Source organism: Vigna unguiculata, chromosome 6, assembly GCF_004118075.2.
Source record: "Vigna unguiculata cultivar IT97K-499-35 chromosome 6, ASM411807v1, whole genome shotgun sequence".
Taxonomy (NCBI): Eukaryota; Viridiplantae; Streptophyta; class Magnoliopsida; order Fabales; family Fabaceae; genus Vigna; species Vigna unguiculata.
The window spans coordinates 4,293,031-4,311,370 of NC_040284.1; the positions used below are offsets into that span (position 1 = coordinate 4,293,031).

General features: G+C 33.0%; 1 protein-coding gene across 15 annotated transcripts; it reads right to left on the reverse strand.

Annotated features, from left to right (window-relative positions):
* Nucleotides 1-690: 690 nt before the first annotated feature.
* Nucleotides 691-18,133, reverse strand: LOC114186532. 15 transcript variants are annotated; one of them, XR_003605097.1, is made up of 16 exons: nucleotides 17,781-18,133; nucleotides 17,636-17,691; nucleotides 17,491-17,530; nucleotides 17,268-17,317; nucleotides 17,097-17,189; nucleotides 14,719-14,878; nucleotides 13,056-13,294; nucleotides 12,824-12,922; nucleotides 12,055-12,188; nucleotides 11,858-11,955; nucleotides 11,531-11,627; nucleotides 11,281-11,450; nucleotides 10,176-10,274; nucleotides 9,713-9,864; nucleotides 4,810-4,949; nucleotides 832-854 (listed from the first exon to the last, which is right to left on the reverse strand). XR_003605097.1 is itself a non-coding variant. In XM_028074459.1 (13 exons), the coding sequence occupies exons 1-13, from the start codon at nucleotides 17,863-17,865 to the stop codon at nucleotides 800-802; spliced, it is 1,341 nt and encodes a 446-aa protein (XP_027930260.1). In that variant the 5' UTR covers nucleotides 17,866-18,133; the 3' UTR covers nucleotides 691-799. The 15 variants fall into 15 exon arrangements, 7 of the variants coding, with proteins under 7 accessions (XP_027930260.1, XP_027930264.1, XP_027930262.1 ...); XR_003605104.1 differs by having other exon boundaries at nucleotides 833-854; nucleotides 11,536-11,627; XR_003605098.1 differs by having other exon boundaries at nucleotides 833-854; nucleotides 9,713-9,766.
* Between the last annotated feature and the right edge of the window lie 207 nt (nucleotides 18,134-18,340).

Sequence of the window (18,340 nt, forward strand, 5' to 3'; positions counted from 1 at the left end):
AAAATATGGACCAAGTCCAAATACACATAATATAATAAGATATTATAACTAACTATATCTAACAAAAATGATGAAAAAAATTGTAAGTATAATTCGAGAAAATATTTTACTCCAAAAATTATCTAATACATGTACTGATTTAAAAATAAAAAGTATATTTTACCTTTAATAACTATGCTTTTAAAACTTTTTAAATATGTTGTTTTCCCTATCAATATGTATACATGAGAAGAGATTAAATTATTCTAGTAACCTTAATAAAGTTGTTCTTCATCCTCACAGATACATTATCATGTATTTGGATGAAGAATTTTTAAAATTCTAAAAATTTAAAGCACTTTGATTTAAAATCCCTACATGTTCAAAATTTAAATTCTTAAATTTCAAATGAGATAATTTAATATCTACTACAAAATCAATACCTTTCTATTAAGTAAATTTTGCAAATCCAACATATAAGTTATAAATATCATCATGAATATGCAAAGTTTTGTTAAAATTTAAAAATAATAAAAGGTGATTAAATCACTTATATTCTAGTACATTTTGAAAATAATATATATTGCACTTTTGTTATATATGAATTAGACAATAATTTTACACTATTAACGCCCTAGCGCTAGTAGAGCTAGTGACACCTCGAACAAACGAAAAGAGATGAGAAAATTTGAAATTCTATAATTTGATACATATGATCAAGTTTTTGATTTTTAATTTCTTTTAAACTTTCTATACAATTAACATTTGTCGTAATACATTATTAATTCTCTATAAAATGAATTAAAAGTGGACATTAAATTTATGAGAAATAAGTGCACAGGATAATATTATCATTTCCCACTTGAACTTCCTTCCTGTCAAAACCAAAACCATATCAGAGATCAAGAAACAACACAAGCAGTTCATGCCAAGTCAAAATTAAGCACAGTTCAATTCAACAACTGTTCGGGAATATCTTTCTGTTTTTGTTCTCTGATTTTGTCTCAGTTCTGTTTTGTATACGTGTTGCATGTTCTGTTATATAGCTTTGTGCGTTCTGTTAGGAATGGATGACGCATGTTATATATATATATATATATATATATATATATATATATATATATATATATATATATATATATATATATATATATATATATATATATATATATATATATATATATATATATATATATATATGTGTGTGTGTGTGTGTATATATACCCCACGAACTTTTTCTTTGTGGGCAATAAAAATGATAGACAATACTTTCAGAATATATTTTATTTCTAGATTTAATATTCAACAAGGTATCGTTGAATTCTTTTTCGAGATCCTGTCGTTATTTTTTTGTTGCTATCTTTGTTTCATGGGGACTATTTCCGAACCCAAGTCTACACTATTAGAGAAGCTCTCAGACACCAATTTCCTCCTCTTGAAACAGCTGGTTGAATCAGTCATCAAAGCCTACCATCCCCGCCGCAAGGTGGTAAATCATTAGATTCTCCTTCAGTTTCTGTCATCTTATCGCAAATCTGCAATTGAAAATCTTGAGTTCGGTGCTTGGGAGACTCAAGACCAACTACTCTTGTTGTTGCAGTCGTTTTCATCGGTTGCCTTCTTAACTTGTGTTATTGGATGCAAACACTCCTTTCAACTCTGGGACAAAATTCATTCTCATTTTAACTCACAAACCAGAGCCAAAGCTCGACAATTGAGAAATGAGTTGCGCACCTTGAAGAAAGGAGAAAAATCGATTAATGCGTTTCCCCTCCACATTAAAACTCTTGTCAATACCCTCAACTCCATCGGTGATCCTGTCCTTGAATATGAACAACTGCATACTCCATCTTTGAAGGTCTCCCGTTGAATACGAGTCTTTCATCTCATTCATCAACAACAAACTAGAATTTCATCCCTCTATTTATTTTGTTAAATCCTAGGCTGATCATTTTGTTTTATTAAAAGGCTCTCTTGGTTCACCTCTCCTTCCTCACTTTACCTAGTTGTCTCTCCTCAGTTGTCTCTCCTAAGTCGTCAATTCTACAATGTCTTGATTTCAATGACAAACATTTTATCTCCAAAGATGTTTTATTTGAGGAAAATACCTTTCCTTTGGTTTACAACACAGTTTCCTCCACACCATTGGTATCTCATTCTCGCTCCATTCCACTTGTAATGCTTCCTTCTATTAATGATCATTCTCCCATTTAATGATCACTCTCCCATTTAGCATGCTACCCCTTCATCTACTATTGTTTTACCTCTTGTCTCATCTCTTCCAACTGATACTACAGGTTCTTGGTCCACTCAATTTATTCACCAAGTTGAACATCCTTTTCCATCTACTTTTTCCACTCATACCATGCAAACTCGTTCCACATTTTGGGATTGTTAAGCCTAAACAATTTCCTACCCTTCCTGAACCAACTAACTATCAAGAAGTCTTGTTCTCTCCTATTTGGTGGCAAGCCATGCACGATAAGAATGATGCATAGATGGCTAATAACCTCACTTCTCTTCCTCCTGGCCACACATATATTGGGTGCAAAAGGATCTTTCATGTTAAAATAAATGTTGATGGTACTTACAATAAATATACATAAGAAATTTGGCTGTGATTATTTAGAGACATTTTCTCCCGTTACATCATTCTCACTCTTTACAAATCAGTGGTATATTCAACAAATTGATGTTAATAATGCCTTCTTGAATGGTATTGTCCAAGAAGAGTCTACATGGATTTGCCCCCTGGCTTTGAGAACCCAGATTCCAGTTTAGTGTGCAAACTTCATAAAACCATTTATGGTTTGAAACAGGTTTCGAGAGTCTGGTATGAGTGACTCACTTCCACTCTTATGGTTTGGATTTGTTCAAAGCAAATGTGATGATTACTGGTCTTTAACTCTGTTGAAAGATGTATCTATGTTCTTATATACGTTGATGATATCATTTTGACATGTTCTTCTTCTCTGCTACAAACTTTGCAAATTGTACTTTGTGTTTGCTCTAAAACAACTTGGTGATATTGATTATTTCCTTGGCACTGAGGTCAAATGGTTCTTAATGGCTTCTAATTTTATCTCAAGAAAAATATATCTGGGACCTTCTTGATAAAGTTGGCATGATTGGTGCAAAAGGTATATCTACTCCTTTTCAAGGAGGACTTAAACTGTCTAAACTTGGTTCTGGTTACATGGATGATCTTGTTCTTTATCGTTCCCTTGTTAGTGCTTTACAATATGTGGCTATTACAAGGACTGGAATCAGTTACAGTGTGAACAAGGTCCATCAATTCATGGCTCAACCTTTCTTAGAACACTAGAAAGTGGTCAAACGTATACTCCGCTGCTTAAAAGGCTCTTTCTCATGGTCTACAACTTCGCCCTGCAACTCTCTAATGGTTGTTACATTTTACATGCATACGGTGATATTGATTGGGCTTTGGATATAGATGATCATCGGTCCACCTCTGATTCTTTGTATTTTTTTAGACCTAATTTGGTTTCCTAGTGGTCTAGAAAGGAAACTTTGGTTGCTCGTTCCAATGTTTGAGGCTGAATACAGAAGTTTTGCTCTGAAATTCTTAGGCTGCATTCACTTCTCAAGGAACTCCACATCAGTTGTACTACACTAGTAATTCTCTTTGATAAGCAAAGCATTGTTGCTCTCAGCCATAATCCTTTTTGCATTGTCGCACAAAGTATATGGAGCTTGAGGACTTCTTTGTTCGTGAGAAAGTCCATAATCAGTATTTAATTGTCCCTCACATCCCTGCTATTGATCAAGTTGTTGATCACCTCACCAAACTCTCTCAAAGTTGTTTTTGTCCTCTGCGTGACAAACTCAATGTTTTCCATAACCTTAAGTTTGAGGGGAACTGTTAGGGAATATCAAGGAATATATTTTTGTTCTGATTCTCTGATTTTATCTGTTTTATTTTGTTTACGTGTTGCATTTTTTGTTATATTATTTTGTGCATTCTATTAGGAATGGCTGACACATTTTGTATGCATGACACCTAGCTAGTGCTCTGTTATATATATATATATACACACATGGTTATCAAACTTTAATTCCTTAAATGTGTGAGTTTATGTTTTTACTAATAACTTCTTTTTTAACTCGAAAGCAAACTCATTTTTTCTGTAAACTCAGTAGACTCAAGATTGAACTCGATGAATTCGCACAAACTTTAATTTGTTAACTCATCAATAAATGATTTTTTTAAAGTGAACTCTTTAGAGTTTACAATCCGAGTTTGTTAAACTCTCTCGAGTATGACAACCTTGAATATATATATATATATATATATATATATATATATATATATATATACCTCCTCTTTGTGGACAGTAAAAAATGATGAACAATACTTTTCAGAATTTATTTTTGGTTTAAATGTGTTTGTAATTCCTAAACTTGGATATGAAATTGAAATTTCTCATCTTAAATCTTGGATACATTTGGTCTTCATACTTAAAAAACGAATGGATATAATCCTCTTAACACAATGACGTTGATTGTTTAGAGTGGTAAGCGGTGTTCCAAGTTGACATTTGAGTTAAAAAGTATCAAATGGTGTAAACAGCTCAAATGCTAACTTGAAATGTTGTTTGACATGCCCAAAAAACTTAACACAGTTTGTTCAGGAGGACTAACTATTCATTTTAAAATTTTGGAAATCAAATTCTATCAAAGTTTAAGACAAGAATGACTTCGAATTTTGCATCAAAATTTAGGATCTAAAAACATATTTAACGTTATATTTTGTTTATGGTTTTCCATATTCAACAATAACTAAAGAAATTGAAAACTCTACAATCTTACCATGGAGGGTGAATTCGGATCACATTCCCAACTACAAGGTCAACATTGTTGCAAACCCTTGGGCTAAAGATAATGGTTCTTTGGCTGCTTTTGCTGCCACCAAACCCCATTCCTTCAGAATTATCTTGTAACAGAAAATTCTGCAAAAATAATCAATCACCTTCGATCAATTTTCTGATCAGCATTAAATATTGGATATGTCTGAAATGCAGGTTATCATTCCATTTCAAATAAAGTGATCCTGTCACATTATGTGCTCAAGTGAAGCAAAATAAATCAAATAGAATAACAGCTAATTCTAGCTTTTCCAAGAGCACATTGTCATATTCTACCTCTACAAGTAACATGTTTTTTTTACGTAACAGCAACAACGAAATCCTTATCCCACCAGGATTTGAATCCAACGAATATAGACGTTGGGAGTTTTTCCACCATACAAACTATTCATAAATGGCAGGAATTAGTGAGGCAGTCATTACCATCTTTTTTCTTAATTACCTTAATGAAATAAAATAGATTGACAATCAGGAAATCATTCAGGCACAGCTACTTGAAATTTTAAACAATTAATAAATGTAATTAATAAAACTAAAAATCTAAATGCCAACAAGTATTTAAAGAAAAATGAAGTTTTTTAAATGCAAATATCTATTAATAAAATTATCAGATTGGTCACCCTTTTAGGACATCCAAACCTTATACTGAGAATAAAGTATAAACTTTAGTGGATATATGTTAGACTCAAGAGATTGCATATACAAATAGGATAATTTTATCAATAACAATTCTGGATTGAAATATAACTAGAGCACAATCCCATAAACACTGGCCTTAGCCTAACAGAGTCCCTTTTTAAACATACATGCAAATTCTTACACAAAGACATACAAATATCAACTATCTAATTGTTGAGAATAAAGAAAATAGAATTTGAGATTAATCTCCCTTGTGTATAAAGCACACATAGGGTAATCTATTTATAGTAGAAAGAGGTACAGTTAAAAAAGAGTAACTGAAAATAAATCAGTAAATAGAAGATATTGTTTGATATTGTGATTAACAATATCTAACAATATCTTAATAATATCAAACAATATTTAAACAATATCTAACACTAATAAAGTAACTGCCAAATAATATTAAACGGCTACTGCACTCTTCTGACACTAAGTAATAAGTGCACATGTAGAAATGACGGGTTACTGTGGCATGTAAAAACAGAACTGTCTTGTAATAAATTATAACTGCATTCTATCTTGTTATCTGACATAAACTCATATGTCGCGGACTCCTATAACAAAGGTTTTATGAGAGAAAAAATAAGGGAAATGGAAATAGAGCTTTTGATGTAGTTACAAATATTAGGAATTAGTTATTGTTCCAATTCAAAGTTTAGGCCTCAAACTAGAGCATTCAAGTGTCCATGACTTTTGGACTATTCTCGTATTTACAATATTTGGTTTGTAGATTAAATCAGTTGATATTGAGAATACTGAAAAACTGACTTAATCATCTTTTATCTCCAAATTTTCGGTTATAATATAACAAGACTATCTTTTTTAATATTTTCCAAGATTATCGTATCAATCTATAATTGACAATAAGAGATTTGTGTAAAAATACCCCTGGGGGAGAGAAACGGGGGCATGAGAAAATATATGATGGCAGGATTGATCCGTTGAAGAACTAGGGTTATTCGTTTATGTAATATCTTCCACTTTGGAAATATACATTGTTTAGCCTTTCTGTAAACTTAGCTACAGCTATTAGTTATACAATCTCCCCTTTAACAATTGTCCACCGAGAATCGAACTCATGACCTTGGCTCTGATATCAATTGTTGGATCAAGAGCTTACCACTAGGCTAAAAGCTATAACTATTAGTTATGATACAACTCTTTTTACTTAAAGGTGTAACAGCTCAAACACCACGATTGGATTGTGATTCAGCCCAATTGGCCTTCGTCGCAGAACAATTGATGCCACATGTAACAATTACTAGAAAGAATTAATATAAAAGAAATAAGACTTTTATTCAATTGGTTGATTTGAAACAATACATTAGTCTCTATATATAACAACTCTAACCCTAAAGTAATAATTACAAGGAGATTTCTAGAATCTTCTATTAGCTTCTCATAATACATTTAATATTCCACCAACTTCTAGTAATACATTTAATAGCCTACTTAAAACACTTCCCCTCAAGCTGGTGAATGGATATCTATCATTCCTAGCTTGCATGTGAGATCATGAAATCGTTCAAGTAGGAAGACCCTATGTAAACAAATCTGCTAGTTGAAGCCCAAAAGGGACATAAGAAGTAATGATAAGACCACTATACAGTTTCCCTTTAATAAAGTGTCGGCCTATATCTATGTGTTTGGTCCTTTTATGCTAAATTGGATTTTGAGCAATGCTAATAGCTGACTTATTATCACAATAATGGATCATAGGTTCTTCACACACCCCTTATGCAATAACTCAAAACTCAGCCTCTGCATAGACCTTGTAACAACATTTTGTTTCTTACTTCTCCAAGTCATCAAATTTCCACCCAAGAACATGCAATATCATGTGGTAGATTTCCTATATGTGACAAACCCAGCGTAATCTGCATTAGTATACACTTCCATTTTTAATTTTACATTTCTCTTGAACAATAATCCCCTTCCCAGACTTGTCTTCAAATATTGAATGATTTTGTTTACAGCTTGTAAATATCTCTCCTTTGGATCATGCATGAACTGAATGACGACACTCACTGCATAGGCTATATCTGATCTAGTGTAAGCTAAGTAAATGAGCTTCCAACAAGTCTTTGATATTGGCCTTTATTAACAGAAAAACTTCCTTCCTCACTCCCAATTTTATGGTTTTGTTCTATAGGAACTTCAGTGGTCTTGCAATCAATCATACATATTTCTTTGAGAAGATCAAGAACATACTTTCTTTGGGAGATAAAGATGTCTTTCTTAGAGTAAGCTACTTCTATCTTGAGGAAGTACTTCAACTTTCCTGGATCTTTCATTTCAAATTGAGCAACAAGTTTTTCTTTCAATGTTTGTTTCTATTGTTCATCATCTCCTCCAACAATCATATCATCAACCTAGACTTAAAGTAGTGTAAGTTTACCTTTTAGGGAATGCTTGATGAACAAGGTATGGTCACCCTAACTATGACGATAGCCCATGAAGATCACAACATGAGTGAGTCAACCAAACCAAGTACAAGGTGACTGCTTTAGTCCATACAAGCCTTTCTTCAACTTACATACTTTACTCCCTTCTTCAATAGGCCTAAAACTTGGAGGAATTTCTATATAGAAATCTTAGTCTAATTGTCCATGCAAGAAATCATTTTTCACACAAAATTGTTGTAATTCCCAACCAAAGTAAGCAACCAACGAGAGAATGATTCTAATTGTATTCATCTTTGTCACTAGAGCAAATGTCTCATAATCAACACCATAAGCCTAAGTAAATCCTTTATCTACTAACCTTGCTTTGTAATGTTTTAATGTACCATCAGATTTATACTTTACATTATAAACCCATCTACATTCTACTGCATTTTTATCCAGTGGCCTGTTAACAATTTCTCATGTTTGGTTCTTTTCTAAGGCATTCATATGCATTTTTATGCAGTTGCCTATTAACAATTTCCCATGTTTGGTTTATTTCTAAGGCACTTATCTCTTCATTCACGGCTAGAACCCAATTCTCATCCTTTATGTTGTGTTTGGATTGGGGTGTGGATTTGAGAGAGTGGATTTGCATTGATTTGAAGGTGAGGATGAGGGTGTTTGGATTAAGGGAGAGATAGTGTGATTTAAGTGGATGTGAGTGGAAAGTTTGTGAGAATTTATGTATGATGTTATTGATAAAACTTAATAAATTTTTATTTTTGATAGATTAAATTGTATGATTACTACTTTACCCTTCATAATAAATATAATGTAAATAAAAAAAATGATGTTTAAATAAAATTAAAATTATTATTTAGAATTAGAAAAATATAACTTATTAATAGTATCATTAATAACTTGAAACACTTTATAAATATTTTCAATGATAACTTGAAATAATTTATAATATACACTATTTAATTTAACAAACAAAAAATATCTCTACTTCTATTTAAATTTATTTGATTTTATATATTTAATTCATTTAAAAAACTTTACATATAACATATTACAAAACCACAATTATTTTAATTTGTTTTTCTCACTAATAATAATAATAATAATATTATTATTATCATTATTATTATTATTAAAAAAAAAAGTTATATATATTAATCATATGTATATTATAATAATAATTTTATATATATATATATATATATATATATATATATATAACAATTATATATTAATTATATGTATTTTATAATAATTATTATTATATAATATATATATATATAATTATTATTATTATAACATACATATAATTAATATTTAACTATTATATATATTTACAATAAAACGAAATAATTATTATACATATAATGAATAGATTCGGTTATATATATATATATATAATGAATCGATTTGTTTTTATACATTATCTTACAATAATGTTTAAGTTATATTTAAAATTACAAAAATATAATTAGTTATTATTTTTATTATCTTGTAATTATATTATTTTTGTGTAAATAATAATAATTGTTTTTTTTTATTTTATTATATTATACTATTTTATTAGTTATATTTATTTTATATTTATGGATATTATGTGAAATAAGTTTATCCTGCTGCAAACAAAGTAGAAATATGGTAATTGTAAATTTTTATTAACATTTTATTATATTTCAGCAAGTTTCTTTGCGAATCTTTGCTATTATTGTGAAAAAAGTTAGCAAAGAAAATTATGTCTCATTTTTCGTTTTTCATTACCTTTTTGTTCATCGCTTTTCGTGCATTCTCTTCATTTCTTGGCTTTGCATCCATCTGCACAAATCCATCTCATGCACCAAAAACAACATTAATGTTTCCTCAACTGAAGTAGGGACTCTAATTGTATCAATGGCAGAGAGGAAACTTTGGTGCTGCATAGATAGGTTTTTAGTAGTCACAAAATGAGAAATTAGATACTTGGTACAAGACCGAGCTCCTTTTCTCAAGGCAAGGGCAAGTCATCAAAGTCAGGTTCACAATTAATATTCAAGGAGTTTAGACATGTCATGATTTACATATTCCCACCCATAATTAGAGCATAAACGTTTAATTGACATCCCATTTGGAAAATAAGGAAGGGAACATGAACGTTAGAACGGGAAAGGAGGGATGTCCTAGCGACAATGGAGAAGCCAAATTTGAGAGGACTCAAAAGTAGTGCAAGATTGGAGACAAGAGGTACCTGTATGGGCAGTAATACTATCTTTAGTTCCCAAGTTGTTAAAACAATACAACCCCCCTATTCCTTATCAGTTCCAATCGTCCTCCCCATGACAAGATCCTGGAAAACAAAATGAGTGGGAAAGAAGGTTATAAAACACTTTAGGTCATGGGTAAGTTTATTAACAGAAATAAGATTATTAGAAATGTTTGGAACATAAAGAACATCTTTAAGATTCAAGGATGCAAAAGGGAAACATTACCACATCCAGTTATTGGTCTATGAGTCCCATTGGCAACAGTAATGTAGTTTCCAAAAAGAGAAACATATGATGTTAAGAGAGATGAATGAGGGGTCATATGGTCTGTGGCACCAGAGTCGAGAACCCAAGAGTCCTTACATAGAGTTTTAGAAACATTAAAAGGTGAATTGAAGTTTTTATCGGTCATAGCTAGAGAGCTAGTACCAGAAGGTGACTTACTGATAGACTGTATAAGAGGTTTCAAGCGTTCAATTTCAACACGTAGAGCATGTATAAGAACTCCCATGCTTAGGTAAATAATAGGATTCCTTAGCCCCCTCTTAATTAAACGAGAACAATAAGACAAAAAAGCTCTAAATGTGGCAGTGGTGGCGACAACGACAACAACTCCAGTGAGGGTTCGACAATAGCTCCGACGAAGATCCAATGAAGCTCCGACGAAGATCCAATGAAGGTCCGGCGAGGTCCGACGAAGGTATGGCAACAACTCCAGTGGACAACAGTGTGGATAAAACCACGAGTTAGGTGCACTTTAGGCAATCCCAATATTTTAAAGGAAATGGGTGCACTTTAAGCAACTCTAAAAGGAACTGTAACTAAGACGGTAAAGAAGAAATGTGGAAGCAAGGCTCCCAAGATCAGGAGCTCTAATACCAACTAGAAAGAATTAATATAAAAGAAATAAGATTTGTATTCAATTGGTTCATTTGAAACAGTACATTAGTCTCTATATATAGACAACTCTAACCCTAAAATAATAATTACAAGGAGATTTCTAGAATCTTCTATTAGCTTCTAGTTAGCTTCTAGTAATACGTTTAATAGTCTACTAACTTCTAGTAATGCATATAATATCCTACTTACAACATATATGTTGGGAGGATACTGATCCGTTGAAGAACAAGGGTTATTCATTTCTGTAATATCTTCCACTTTGGAAATATACACTATTCAGCCTTTCTGTAAACCTCATCCTTCGTATGTTTCTGATCCAGTTTCTATAATAGACCTTCAAAGACCTACCACAATTTGGCCTATCACAATAATATAAGAATCTAAAACAACATATGGAGATCAAAGTTATGTTAAAATAAGTTGATTTTTAAAACTTCACCTCACCTCTCTGCACTTGCCAAATGAGCAGTGACAAACAGTCAGCTTTCCTTCGTGGTATCTTGAAAGGATTTTTACATCAAAGCAGCCAAGTTCACCTGGGAATTATTTTCATTATCAGCAAAACAAAGAAGCATACACACCTGTGTAAAATCAGGGGTTCATGTTCTACTTTATGCACCCCCCCCCCTCCTCCCCTCTGCTTCAAAAAGGATCAAAAATGAAATACTATTACCAAATGATTGTTTCAGTAATGAAATAAGTCTTAAATGGTGTTTTACTTAGATAAGAATGGAAAATGCAGAGAAAGTAAAATCAAAAGTTTTACTATCTGGCCTAGCTCCAGTTTTTAACTTTTTCCAGAAGTCCATGTCTGTTTCTTTTTCTTTTAGCATCATCTGCTGTAGTTTTCCAGATAATCCATCACTGCAGAATTTGGCAAGATAACCAGACATTGAATTCAGAATTAATACAAATTCATATTTAGTTGCATAAAAGTTCCAGGAAGCTACTACTATTTCATACCTCAATGAATTATGAGCTCCAACATGAATCCCTTCAATAATAACAGAGGATGTCCCAAGAGCTTCCAGAAATAGCTCTGTCATGGACTGCATTTTCTTTACAGGGAAGGCATTTTTTATTTGTTGATAACTTGCCTGTAAAAATAAGTAGATGTACAGCAAGTGTTAGGAACCACGAACTGAAATGAGAAAGAAAAAAACAAGAAAAAGAAGAGAACTCTTTGTCTCCTTCAAGGGTTTCTCCTTTTACAAAGAGCTAGTGCTCGATCAATAAATGAACATATATCAATCCCCTCTCCTACATGGGTTTCCCCTTCAACAAAGAGCTTATGCTTCTTTCTTTTATACAGTGTCAAAGTAATGAAAGACTAGGTATAAGGTTAATTCCCCTTGTGTAGAAAATACCCATAGGGTAATGTATTTATAATGAAGAATAATACAGGGAAATATGGACTAAGCCCAAATACACATAATATGGTAAATAACATAAGATATTGTGACTAACAATTTCTAACAATATCTAACAATCAGGAGAAACAAAGAGCTCATGCTTAACTCAGAATAACAACTCTGGATATTTTTTATCCTTCTTAACGTATTCATATCTAACTAACCCTTCTAAATAACTAACCAATTCATAAATATTCTAAGTATCTCAGTTAACTCATTAATCTGACTATCTTAACCAACTCCCCTTCTCCTTATATCCTAACTGCAAGTCATGACACTAAACTAAAAAGTAAAGTCATAGTGCATATATAGTTATATACCTCATTGTCACTTGATGATCCACTTTCCACGGGCTCTGAGAAATCTTCACTGTCAACAGCTGTCTCTTTTAAGTGGGGTCTACTACTTTTCTGCAAAAGCTGCACTAAATTTCCTCTTCTTTAAGGATCATTCAGAAAATATTGGAATATGGATGCAAGAAAGACCTCATACGGGAAACAAATCAATGGATAGGTCTAAGAGTACCGGAAGCATTTCAAAATTTCTACCCACCTGATTGGCTTTATCTTGGAGGTTATTAAAGACCCCATTCACTGAGGTGAGATTAAACTCATGCGGAAAAACTTCTGTTTCATCAGGCTCAGTGTCTGAATTTACTTCAATTTTGTCGTCATCTTCAAGATGATTTTCCTCTAAATTTCCAGAACTCCTAGGATCAACCGCTTTCAAAATTTCAGGCAAGCTGTCGATCTGGGGGACTGAAGGACCAATGCCCCCACATTTACGTGACCCTGATGCCAATAAAAATTTTGGTTTAGCTTTCCAAATCCGTGCAACTGCTATCAACTTGAAATAATACTTCAGGTATTAATTAACCATCAAGAATTGAACAGTTGTATTGTAATCCAGGAGACACAAACTTAAAGCTAGATAACAATACTACAACACCAACAAAGAGAAAAAACTTCTTTAGGGAACAACAATTATCTCCACAGTAGTCCACCAACATTAGGATGCATCTAGATAGTACAAAAAAAATCATTTATCTATCAAATGAGTATTTTCAACAAAAAGAAAATCATCATGAAACATTATGATGTATTACATGAAACGTTATGAACTCCGTTCTAAGAAAACACATGAATAAATAGTGAAAAAAGTACAAAAAATAATTCAAGCCCATACATGATACAGATTACATTTCCATGTACCACTTCCAAATGAATAGTCAACAAGATTCCAAATCCATACAAGGTATTTCTAAAGGAACATAAAAAATTAGACTACACAAATTCATATTCTGATTTGATAATTAGAGCTGTTGCAATTATACTAAAGATAAGCCCACAAGGGGGATAAAGGTCATCAAAAACTGCTCTATATAGTAAAACTATTGCAAGGAAAACAACAAACTCATGGCCCAGATAAAAAAAAAACCAAAACAACAAACACGTTAAAATTTCAGTTAGTTCTCCATACGGATGCCCAGAATCTATATAATGTGACAAGCAGTTCCAGCCTGGTGATAAGAACAGAGAGACAGAATAGATGAGAAGAAATAAAGACAATATCTGAAGCACTATTGTATTGAATCCTTAAGGAATACAGTTCCTTAGCAGTAACAGAAGAAAAACAAATTCTAACTATTAGTAAGATGACAGCTTAGAAACAAAACCTAAACTGTAACAGAAAGAAATACACTGTAACTAACTATCAATTAGTCAGTTGTAATTACACATAATATACTAATAATACTCTAGTCAGTTAGTTAGTTGTACTTACACACCAAAAAGACACTGACAAACTACTGCTGTACAGAGGAAAAGAAAATAAACTATCATACAACTGATGTACAGTGAAAAACACGAGTAAAACTACCCTCTAATAGTTCTCCCTATGGATGCTCATAGTAGCACAGAACCTATATAATGTAACAACCAGTGGCCTAAACTAAACTGCAGTTCTCTCATATCAGTTACAGGTTAGGAGTAAGGAGAACTCATAAATTCAACTTCTTTCTGATAGAATATTCCCTAACAATAGAAGTCCTTTGTTCATGCACACTTTATTTTACCCAAATGAGATGTAGCAAGGAGAACAGAATAAATGCCGAATGGTATTGCAAAAACCTGAAACTAGTAGCCCAGTATACGGATGAATCTCTTTGGAAAATGGTCTAGTTCAGAAAAAATTGTATTCTGTTTCAAACGCATACCAGATATATTTGCTTTGGGGCAGGTCACATGAGATCCTGAGACGCTTCCTTTGTAATGTAGCGATGCTTCAGAAATTCTGGTCATATCTCTAATGTGTTTGTTTCTGATAGATTGTGGACCATACTTGCGAAGCTGCAGGGCTGTTACGGCAGTGTTATCCTTTAATAAGAAAAAAATAAAAAATAAAGAATGAACAGTCAAATTAGCTCCTGGAAGATACACATTAACACCGTCAATCATACAAGATCACAAATTAAGGAAATTATACTCATTGTTCTTGAATATGCATTTAGTTGGTCAATGATAGTTTGGTATAGTATATATTAAACAAGAGTATGGTATAGAAAGATAATCATAAAACTGAAACTATATTCTTTATTTTCATATCAACAAAGAGTACAGAGAAGGTATATATAGGTCAAAGAGCCTATAGTGTTGCATCTCAAAACAGAAAAAGAGAGGAAAACAGAAAAAATAGAAAACTAACATCCCGTTGAATAACCGAATGTTATTACATCTCTCTTATACCCCCCTCAAACTCAAGGTGAGGGAGTTTTACAAACAAAGTTCCCGACATTGAGTTTGGAACATAAAAGCTCAAAGAGACTAGAGGACAACGACTTGGTGAGAGCATCGGCCCATTGATCGAGGTTTGGAATGTGACAAACTTCTAGTTGCTCTGTGAGAACTTGATCATGAACACAAAAGAAGTCAATCTCCATATGCTTTGTTTAAGAGTGAAAAACTGGTTTGTGTGTTATGGCCACAGCACTTTGATTGTAACACATCATGATAGACATAGCAAAAGAAATAGAGAGTTCTTTAAGGAGATCTTGAATTCATTAAACTTCAGCTAAAGATTGAGCAAGGCTGCGATATTCAACTTTTATGCTTGATCTAGCCATAATTTGTTGATTGTGAGACCACTAGGAAACCAGACGTTGATATTCTATCATCAACATCTAATGCCTACTCAACATCACAATGGCTGTTGTGGAAATGAACTTATCATTAGCAGTAGGTTGCAAATGTAAGTCATAGGAAATAGTACCTTTAAGATACCAAAGAAGTCTTTTAACAATTGTCCAATGAGTAAGAAGAGGATTTGCCATGAATTAGCAAACCTTATTAATTGCATAACTGATGTCCAACTTTGTGAGAGTAGCATATTGAAGAGACTCAACAACATATCTATATAAGGTTGGGCTAGAGAAAACTTTTGATCCATATTTAGATAGTTTGCAAGAAGAGGCCATCAGTGAAGAAATTGGTTGGGCTTCTTCCATCTTTGTCTTGTGTAGCAAATCTCTGATGTATTTACTCTGAGTCATCATAGTTGTTTTGTCTGCATACAGTTAGAATCATTCTCTCATTGGCAGCTTATTTTGGTTCAGAGTTCCAATAGTTTGATGTGAAAAATGCTTTCCTGCATGGACAATTAAAGGAAGAAGTCTATATGGAAATTGCCTCAGGTTTTAAGCCTAATGAAGAAGGGAATAAAGTATGTAGGTTGAAGAAAGTTTTGTATGGGCTCAAGCAGTCTTCTCATGCTTGGATTGGTAGACTCAATCAGGTTATGATCTCCATGGGGTATCAACAGAGTCAAGGTGACCATACCTTGTTCATCAAAGCATTCCCCAAAAGGTAAGCTTACACTACTCTTGGTGTATGTTAATGATATGATTGTTGCAGGAGATGATGAACACGAGAAACAAGTTCTAAAAGAAAAGCTTCCCATCCAATTTGAAATGAAGGATCTAGGAAAATTGAAATACTTCCTTGGGACTGATGTAGCTTACTTGAAGAAAGACATCTTTATCTCCCAAAGAAAGTATGGTATTGATCTTCTCAAAGAAAGAGGTATGATTAGTTGTTCTACTGTGAATAAAGATAGTTCTACTGTGAATAAACATTTACTTAGCTGACATTTACTTAGCTGACACCAGACTGGACATAGCTTATGATGTGAGTTGCATGATCCAAGGGAGAGGCATTTACAAGTTGTAAACAAAATCCTTCTGATGGAGCTCGAACAAGTGATGGAAGGTAGAAACTTCATAGGCAGCAAAAATGGAATGGAAACAAGTGTTTAAGGCCTTTGTAGCAGTGGTAATTGGAGTGGTGAAAGGTGAACTAGAACAGAAGCTAGGCTAATGGAAGGTGGCTAGAGGAAATGTTGTAAAGCTCTAGCTTACAAAGAGGATAAATTTGGTCTTTTGACTTTTGACAACGCACACCAAAATCAGGCACCAACCTAATTAACGCACAATAACATCAATGATGCCAATTTCATTTGAGCAACCAAATTGATGTTTTCTAATAAATATATGGTTGAAAGATGAGAAGTAAAACATTCTATCAGAACTTTAAAGAGTACCCTGTCTGCAGAATTGTTTTCTTCATCAGTTGAATTGGCAACAACCTCTCCCTCGTTGAAGTCAGGCATCTCAACCTCATCTTCAAGCGGTTTCTGATCAACCCAATAAACACATCAGTTATTTCCTTTTATTCACAACAAACTAATCCAAAAAACCACCCAAAGACATGCCTCAAATGAAGAACTGGTGCCTTTCGCAGACAAATTCCGATCACTGATTCCTGTATAGCAGTACCCTTCTCAGAATTGATCATTAATATTAATAATTAAGTTCAATTGGACAAGCATATCCAGAAATGTTTTTCAGAAATTATGGAGAAACCTGTTCAAATAGTTCCTTAATAACTAACTACATATCTGCTTTAATTGAAACTAAAACAGTTAGATAATGTACCTTTTAGAATATCGAGCCGCACAGCAAGAGGCAATTCTTGCTATAAAAATCAGAAGAAGAAAAAGACGAAATAGTGATAGTGATTGCATTTGCAAATGTGCAGAGAAAACGAAATTCAACTGGAACAAAATTTTTGGGTGTGAACCTTGTGGATGGTGTCTGAGGAAAGCGCATTGTTGGGGAAAACGGCGTCGTCTTCATCTGGAGGTAAATGAAGAAAGAGGTGATTGGATAAGCAAATTGGTGTGTGCACTGAGAATAGGATTTGAGACTGAATTGCAGAAAAATACCAGAAATGCTTTCGTCTGAGTCTGGTTTGTGCCGCGAAATTAAGCGAAGTGGGATTAGGGTTTTTGGTTGCCTTCGCCTTCTCATGTCTCAGCTTAACGTCTCAACAACACTGAAGGCTGAATGTTGATGGTGTAGAAAAAAAATGGAAGGATTGTTGTGATTGCAAATGTGTTGCATGTGTGAATGTTGGTTATGACATTCAAAACTTCATTGCATTTGAATTTCAAAAGTTTGAAGCAAAGCAACTTGGAGCAAAAGGAGTGGTGACAAGTCTTGTAGTTATTCACGTTTCAAGGAAAATTTGTGGAGTTCTTCTGTGACTTGCCTGCGTGCTTCATATTGCACTACCACGATACCCCTAATTTTGTTTGTTCTATATTTGAGAAAGGCTAAAATACTCCCTTGGTCCATGTTTTCGCTGGAAAATCTCAAATAGGTCCATAGATTTTTTTAATCTCAAATTGGTCCATAATTCTGCAAAATTGATTCAATTAAGCCCATTCCGTTATTTCTTCATAAACGGCGTTTACTGCTGATGACCTGGAGTTTTGTACATGCT

Bases quoted from the DNA above. Each gene is read 5' to 3' on its own strand.
- LOC114186532 (XM_028074459.1), bottom strand. From the start codon at position 17,865: ATGAGAAGGCGAAGGCAACCAAAAACCCTAATCCCACTTCGCTTAATT. The intron at 17,692-17,780 runs GTATTTTTCTGC...ATTTACCTCCAG, and splicing joins CTCAGACGAAAGCATTTCTG to ATGAAGACGACGCCGTTTTC. The intron at 17,190-17,267 runs GCATGTCTTTGG...TGGGTTGATCAG, and splicing joins GCACCAGTTCTTCATTTGAG to AAACCGCTTGAAGATGAGGT.